The following is an 8,647-nucleotide window of genomic DNA, read 5'->3' as shown; positions in this document are numbered from 1 at the left end:
GTTTATACACAACGATCCTCCATTCTGCGTGAAATACGTGCGAATGCATGCAAATTTTTATGCGCACGCATGTGAGAAGTCTAACATTCCCCTAAGTCATAAATTATTGCGTTGAACGTCCAATCAGATCTCCACAACTATAATCGCGGGATGATTGATCTCTCTTGACAAGTCACCTTCACAAACTCACCGAAAATTCAGTTGTTTGAGTTCCCTTCGATTACAGAAACCTGTGCTTTCATCAGCTTTCGTTGTTTTCACATGTGTACAATTGCAATGGCTACAAACCAGAGCAGTGCAGCTCAAGAGAGGCAACTTATTCTCATGGAGAGAATGAACAGGCGGCTTGATTCGATTTTGGAAGGCCAGAAGAATCTGGAAAAAAACAATAGCAACCTTCAGCTCGAAAACACGAAGTTAAAGAACAAACTTGCTAAGCAAGAACGAGTTATGAAGAGCAAACAAGCTTTGAAAAGCAGAGCATCCAGTGTGGAAATCCCTAAAGATTTAAAGGTAAAGTATATTTTAATCATCTAAAGATCGTAGAAATGGCTTTCAATCTAGCATTGTTGCCTTTGTTTCAAACTTTCCCACGGGCTACAATGTAGATCACAAAGCGAAGTAGACACCAAAAATCGTGTCTTAAAAGACACCGCCAAGCCTGCCATGATGAATATCCAGATCATAGCTTTCTAATGTGAAAAAATCATTGAAAAGGAAAGGACTGATTGTAATTAGTAATGTAGGTGAACAGGCCTAATGGTAGACAAGTCCTATCCTCAAGAAACGATAGGAAAGTCAGGTTGTTGTTATTCTTGGTCGCCTTTGACACAGTCAAACTGGATGTTATTGATCATAGCTCTGCAATGTTGGGATGCAAGGCTGATTGAAATTGTAAGTGATTGAAAGGGCTTCCACTTGCCTTCCATATATTTTTAAAACATAATGTTCCTTTTTACAAGTTCAGTTAGTGTGGTATTCAGGAACATTGCTGAGCTTATTGCTTTCCTCATCCAGGCTTGAGTTGTGTTTCAGGAAGTCAGGAAGCTTGGTTTGTTATTTTTTTATGATCCCTGATAACCTGTTGGTCCTAAAGAATTTTTAAAAGACTCTGTACGTGTTTGCTATGATTTATATTCTGTGCAAGTGGAAAAGGTTTCATAAATTTCTTAGTTTCAAGAAACAATTTCTATTTTATTCTCAAGCAGGATGGCTTGGATTATTAAGATGAAGGGTTAATATGATAAGAAAACCTCTACTAAGCATGTAAAGCAGAACAGCTGAGTCACAGTTGACAGAGAGACTTAAAGTGAACGTTTCTTGATTTTGCAAGTTACAGATTGTTTATGACATTTTTTTAATATTATTTTTCAGAAGCGGTTTCGGTTCATCTACCGAAAGATGGTTGAAAAGAAAACCACCCAAGGCTTCACTGTTGATGAGGAGTATGTTTCCAATTTGTTTACAATTTGTTTATGTAGTCTGCTACAGCTGCCCACACTGAAAGTCAGAGAGGTGTCTATGTGTTATTGTTGATAATCATGTCCCTTGCAAATAATTATTCATGCATTAAAACCATCAGTGTCACAGCCTGTGAAGGGACATACAGGACAAGAAAAAAAATAATTTCAATTTGCCATTGCCTTGTTCATACACTGTAGATAACATTATTTATTTATTTATATCATGACTTACAAGTGAAGAATGTAAGGATTACCATTGTGATTTCTGATGCCAAATGACCCCTGAAAGATGATAAACTGTATGGCTATGTATAGTTCATGTAACTGATGAGAGTTTGTCACTTTGTCCACATGTAATTTGATAATATTACCTTGGCTATCACTGAATGAACCATTCTGTTTTCTGACAGTCCACAGTCAGAGGGAAACCAAGAAGAATTAAGGACATTTTGAAAAAAGGCCATGGTGGAGAAAACTACCCATGGACAGATTTCCAAATGGAAGGTAGGCTATACATGTAATGACAAAGAATCAATTTTTGTAGTTTTACAATAACAAAAATACGATTATAGGTCTTCTGATAGAGCCAAAACCAAAAAAGTGAAAGTGTGCAGATAAAGATTATTGAGTGACTTTTCATCCTAGCAGCTTTTAGTTGAGGCCTTATCTGCCACAGGCTACAAAGGGCAATGAGTGAGTGAGTTAGTTGTCCATAATCTTTGCAGCGCAAACATCCCTTTTACAATCTTTAATTTGTCTTCGACGTTTTGCCCTTCTGTTCCTAAACCATGTTGTCACTTTGGCTCCAGAAATTCCTAGCGAATTGGCAATTTCGTCTCTGTCTGAAGGGGAAATAAATTTTTGGAGCACAAACCGTGTTTGGAGCTGCAGTATTTGTTCATTGGTAAAGCGTCGTTTCGGCTTGGTTTTCTGCTGGAGACTTCTTGGAGCTAGGAAGCACAATATTTACTATATTAACTTTATTGAAATCCTTTTTTTCAAACAAACCTCGTATCATAAATGAAGACAAAAAGTCGAGGAAATTCACTCAACTCTTCTGCTTGAGCTTGAGCAATGCAAATCGTGAATGAACAAGAAATCTAAAACTACTTTTCAATTGCTTCAAGATTGTTCCAGGGTCACTAATATTTATACTACTCTGTACCAGCCGATCTGATTGAGAGTACAAAATTTTGAGACATGCTTCCAAACGCGAGAGAGAAGAACTTTCAACACAGGTAGCCCAAGCTCCTTTGGAGCCGTGAACATTATTATATGACACTGCGTAACAGCGTAAATATAGTAGTTTGTATGGGAATGTAACAATCGTATTAGTAACAGTTCGAGATATGGAAAAGAAATTGAATCAAAGGAGACGATGAATAAGTCGCGGATAGATTACGTTTGAATGGGTTTTGAAAATAATTAAATTTCTTTTGAAGTCAGTTTGTCGTGCGTCTGTCCTGTTATTGATCATGAATTAGATCAGATTAGGTTCCTTCTGTCAACAACAGGCTATGCAGTTTATTGGCTTTAATAAGCAATATTTTAAAGCAATTACGCGGCTTTGGCGCTGTTTATCGCGGCTTTGCTGCTCTCAGAGCGCTCAAATTGCTTAAAAAGCATCAGGTAGGCAGGCTACGTGAAGAATAACTTTTTTTTTTGCGCAGTGGACCACACTAAATTATTTTCATACGAGATCTTGGGGAGGAGAATGGGGAGGGGTAAGGGGGGCGTGGTTTGTATTATTTTTGTTAACCAATCAGGACAGTTTAGCAAAGGAGCGTGTTGTCGTTTTCAAATTTCGCAAATATGGCTTCGAGAGTTTCTTCGTCAAGAAGGAAGAATATGGAGGGGAAGAATACTCAGTCCTCGAAGAAGGGTGCTCAGCATGGTAAGAAGGATGCAGAGGTTACAAATATAGATGTTCAAATGTCTGTTCCTAGCACTGGGCCTTCCAAGAACGATGTTGAACAGTGCACTCCCGCGTGTGCTGAACCTCCCAAGTCGAAGATTGAGCCTCGCTCTACTGAACAGGAAAGTCTAATTGGCTACATACAAAATCTTTCGCCGTTGAAGCGTAATCGTAAGAATACTTTAGATTACGCTTCTATGACTTTGCAAACAGCAAGTGGCAATCGTGAGGTGTTATTGTACTCTCCACCTAAAAGGTCACTCCTCTTGGAGAGCGAGAAGAGTCGAAGACCGATCAAAGTGTCATGCTTGACTTGTACTCCCGACAGGAAGAAGTTAATCATAAACGATATGACAAAGGTTTCCTTTCCAGATAGTACGGAGTATTCCTTCCAATTTGAAGATGTGCGATTGGCTACTCCAGATCCGATGACGATTTTACAAGTTTTAAACGAAAGTGATGAGTGGAACTTGGTTACCGTGAAAGGCAAAGTTATGACCGTTAAAGACCCAGTTATCGTGGGAGAAAGGAAACTGAAACTAGCGGAGGCTGTCTTTGCAGATGCAAGTGGTAGTATTGTCTTGGATATTTGGGAAGCGATGATAGACACAATAAAAGAGGGAAACTGTTATTGTCTAAGCAATGTGCTAGTACGTATATGGTCAGGGAAAAAGAAGCTATCTACTTCATTTCGCACCACTGTTTCCTCGATCACAGATGAAACGGCGACTGTCAACATCAGTCCTGATTTAGCTGGAGGTGAGCAGCAAAGTATTGTGGTTGAGTCAGTTACTAGCGATGTCGAAATTTTTTCTATCGAGAAAGTAGAGAGATTTCTTAAGTGTTTAAATTGTAAGAAGAAAATTATTCAAGTAAGTTCCAGCTCAGTAGTGCATTGTGATAGATGTGGACATACAATGAAATCATTGAGGTGTTCAATCGGGTTTTGTGCAAGAGTCCTCGTCAATACTGATGAGGGAAGGCGTATAACGTTGAAATTGTTTGAAGATGTGTTACAGAAAGTCATTGGAGATGATATTTGTCAATTAAATGAGAGTGAAGTGGCAACGAAACTACTTCTGTTTGACAATGTTCATGTTACGTACAATTCTTCAAGTGGAACTGTGTCTGAACTTAATACAATCAACTAATAAACTAGTTGGCAAGTAGAACTGCATGTGTTTTATTTACACTGAACCATTGAACTAATTGGTTTACTCGACAACGTTCATGTTAAGTTTGATGTTATAAGTTGTTTTCTCACATTTTGAATAAGTTAGCTACTGGATACGTTAAGTAATGTTCATGATAAGTTGTGTTGTTCCACATATTGAAATAGGTTATTTTCTCGCGGTTTCAGTGAACATATATTGATAATGTTCATGTTAAGTTTGATTTGTTATATTTTGAAATAAATATTATATTTGATCTTTCATTGTTATTTAATACCAACTTCATTAAGTTTGTCACCTTCACAACTGCTTATTAACAACTACATGTACACATGATTGTGTACTTTATGGTAAATTCCTCCAGACAAATTGACTTCTGTGGTTAATTTTGTCCAGTTCGGTTTGAAAAACACAAGTCCACTTGTTATAAATAATGTCAATACTCAGCCCTATTTTTCTATTTTAGTGGCTATGGTTGTTGCTTTTAAATAATCGGTCTGCAGACTTTGAGTTTGTTTTCTGGTGGAGATATCAGTAGCACCATTTTGTGGTGATGTCTTCTCTAAAGAAGTTGTTGTTGAGTGGAAATGTTCATTTGCCAAATGGAATAGATGTGTCGTTGACAGCATCAAGCACATAGTTTGTACAATGTGGTCTTTTCATTGTTGGTCCACTAAAACTGACATCACATGAGTTCATAGTTGATTGCTTCGATGGGATGTGATATCTTAGTTTGGCAAGTTCTTTTGTTTGTTCCTCATTGATCTTATTGTCATCCTTTGCTGCAATGTGATGGTTATGACTGGGGCAGTATTGACTTCAAATGGTGTACACTGGTGCACCTGTAAAGATAGGGGTGTTGATTTATTGATATGAATGAATGAAATGAATAATAACAGTTAAAATGTAAAAGTCCTTTCCGAGTCTTACCTGAACACAGATGATGGCGCCGGTGTGCTGATGGGTACCTGTAAGGGACTGGTACCACAGCAGTGGTCCAGAAGGAAAATTTTTTGTAAACTAGTTCACCACTGACTGAGTAACAGGGTTGGCATGGTCAGCAAAAAGTCAGGGAAAATTATATCTTATTCAAGGTCAGGGAGAAGTCAGGAAGTTTCTAAATCCATGTTCAAAATCAGTTAAAAGTCAGGGAATTTTATCTTAAGGTTGCTGCAAATTATTTTTAGATTTTTTTGTGTAGTAAAGGCAATTTTCTTTTAAAAATTATCTGAGCTATCCTTATTTTTGTTGATTGATGGCCAGAATAGTCATCCTGCAGGGTCACTGAAAATTGCTTTACAACTGGTGAAAAGTCGGATTTTTGTTGTCTTGGTGGGTGGCAATCCTGGAGTAAGCAATACAATAATGGTAAATGAGATGCAAATAATATGTGATGTTGGTTTTACATATTTTTAAATATGGATACTTTCATCTTCATAGTGTAACAAATACTGATTTTATACTAAGCAAACAAATATTGGCTTGTGATCACTATAATAGGACTCGAGAACACCGGCAGTTAGCACATGATTTGGTATATTGGTATAGATATGGTCAATTTGTGTATGATAATCTGTAGTAAACTGACTTATCAGTTGTTTGTAGGTTCTTTGTTGTAATAAGCATTTTGTTAATGCCCTTTGTTCTGATGAAACTTCCAACAAATTAACATTGAAGTCACCTAGTATCACAGTAGGTGTATCTGCATCAGGAATTATTGTATCAAGGAGATGATTTATAGTTTCAATTAATTTCTGTTGGTTAGCTTTGCTTTTTGACCTATAGATGCCTACTATATGTAAGTTTGGAACTGGATCATTAAGTACACATACAGTTAGTTCTATATTGTTCAAGTTAGATCTGAATGGTGTAGTTACACAATCTATATTGGATTTAATATACATAGCCATTCCATAACTACTTCTGACATTACTATCTGGGTTAAAGTCATTTCTAAAAAGTTTGAAATTAGCCATTTCATAGGTTGTATTGCAATCAGAAGGGCATAAACGTGTTTCAACAAAGATATTAACCTCAGCTGCTTGAACATTGTAGTCACATGCAACATCATCAAAATGAAGATGAAGAGATCGAACATTATGAAACAGTAGTTTCATTCTAGAAGACTGGTTGTATAAAAGTGGTATAGAAGGGAGTAAACATTGCTGTCTAAGTCTGGACATTTCTTCTTGAACTTTTTGACTAACACAGATTTTTTTCATTTAGGTTGATTATATGTAGTGTTGAACAATTTTTTACTCTACTTAAAGCAACATAATGCATGTGCTCTCTGGTTGATGATGGTAAATCAAGTACTGCTTCATTAAGTGTGTCACCTTGGCAACGATGGATAGTCTTAGCTGCTGCTGGCCGTAAAGGATATTGTCTACGAAGTATCTGGCATTGATGTCGCTTTGAAATCTTGAATTGTCTAGTTATCTCTAAAATTGGTGTCCAGGTTCTATCCACATTTTTGTAAAATGTGCAAATTCATTGCGATGGTTTTGACCTATGCTAGCTTCTGGGAAAGATACCCAGATGATACTTGGCCTAGTGGAGTCTTTAACTCTGTAGTCTATCTTCTCTATGACACACTCGGCACCATTTGTCATACCATCAGTTACATTGACATTTGTTGTCAAGTCATATTTTGCTCCCACAGCAACTGAAACAACATTAAATAAGCCCATAGTTTTAGTGTGATCATCTGGAATTTTTTCTTTGACTTTGTTTTTTAGGTCATCAGACATATCTCCAACAACTATGTCAATACATTTAATTTGAGCTTTTTGAGTATGTGCAGTTTGATACATTGCATTGTTGTGATCATTTACTTGTGCATTTGTTGAGTATAGATGTGTTTTATTGATGGGATAATTTTTCTCACCAGGTTTAATTTTTACAATTCTTTCTTTAAGGACCTTAATATCATTTTGGTTATGTTTTCCTTCTCTAAGTCTGTTTAATAGTTCTGCAAAGTCCTTGTCATCTTTTTGCCTCATGATTTCCCTGAGTTCAAACAAGGTAAAATACTCCTTCCAAATGTTGGTTGCTAAAGCACTGTAAGAATCATTGGTATTTTCAAAGATCCATTTATCAAATACTGGTTTTAATTGGAATAAGTCTCCAACTGTTATCAAGCTCAGATTTCCAAATGGTGACTTGTTTCCCATTATTTGCTGCAGTCGTAAGTTAAGAAAGTTGAACATTCCATTGCCTACCATTGAAATCTCATCAATAAATATAACTTTCAGTTTTCTTAACTGTGCTCGTATTGTATTAAGTCTATCTGTATCAAGTGTGCAGTATTGAAATCCCCTGTTGGCAGGTATTTTAAAAGCAGAGTGAAGTGTGTTTCCCTTGATGTTAAATGCTGCTTTGCCCGTGGGAGCAACTTTCAGTACTTTTGCTTCATCTGGATTTTCACCTGGGACACTATTTAAATATCTTGTGAGTGCTTCATAGAGAGCACTAGTGACAGTACTTTTACCAACTCCAGCACCTCCACTTAAGAATAATCTGAGTGGGTCATCATTAGTTTTAATAGAGTGTAAAACATGGTAAAAGAATTCTTTCTGTCTTTTGTTTAGTGAGCGAACAAGCTGTCGATAATCACTATCATGTAGGCAATTTTGTATAAGTTCTTCATCATCATTATTCCTTGGTAAAATATTCATATCCTGAAATAGATCATACTGACTGTGTTGTTTGTTGGTACCTGGATCAAAACATTCAAATAACTCAGTAGGTTTTGATTTAGCTGCAATATCTTGTTCATTCATGTGTTGTGTATTGGGAGCCACTGGTGCAGAATAGTTATCCTTGTCATTTAGGTCTTTGATGGCCTTGTCAAGAATATCAGAGTGGTATTCATACTGCTGTCTGTTGCTTTTGATGATTTCTTCTACCTGTTGGTATCTTTCTTGGTACGTCTCACAGTCTTTTATGAGATCTTTTTGCTCATTTCTCCATGGGATATAAAGCATAAGTTGTTCTCTACAGTAATTCTCAGGATCATTTTCTTTGTTAAACCTTACAGATCTTATTATCTTTGCTTTTTTTCTCTTGACAAGCTTCATTCCTCCTTTTAATTGGTA

The 8,647-nt window shown here is 36.6% G+C and overlaps 2 protein-coding genes across 2 annotated transcripts in view; one reads left to right on the top strand and one right to left on the bottom strand.

Moving 5' to 3' along the window:
• Positions 1-276: 276 nt before the first annotated feature.
• Positions 277-8,647, top strand: part of LOC149099110 (uncharacterized) — a 19,833-nt gene continuing 11,462 nt past the window's right edge. The window contains exons 1-3 of the mRNA XM_089276757.1: positions 277-513; positions 1,375-1,460; positions 1,885-1,967. Coding sequence (XP_089132883.1) covers positions 277-513; positions 1,375-1,460; positions 1,885-1,967 — 406 coding nt within the window. The remainder of the gene's footprint in view (positions 514-1,374; positions 1,461-1,884; positions 1,968-8,647) is intronic.
• LOC149099111 (uncharacterized) overlaps positions 6,992-8,647 on the bottom strand; it is a 2,226-nt gene continuing 570 nt past the window's right edge. Inside the window, exon 1 of the mRNA XM_089277931.1 lies at positions 6,992-8,647. This exon is cut by the window's right edge and continues 570 nt beyond it. Within this exon, the coding sequence (XP_089134057.1) occupies positions 6,992-8,647 (1,656 nt within the window).

The sequence above is a fragment of the Orbicella faveolata genome, unplaced genomic scaffold, assembly GCF_042242905.1.
Source record: "Orbicella faveolata isolate gen_17 unplaced genomic scaffold, um_ofav_v1 contig_46, whole genome shotgun sequence".
In the NCBI taxonomy this organism is placed as follows: Eukaryota; Metazoa; Cnidaria; class Anthozoa; order Scleractinia; family Merulinidae; genus Orbicella; species Orbicella faveolata.
The sequence above is the reverse complement of the archived record's forward strand: the minus strand, read 5'-3'. Positions and strand labels throughout refer to the sequence as shown.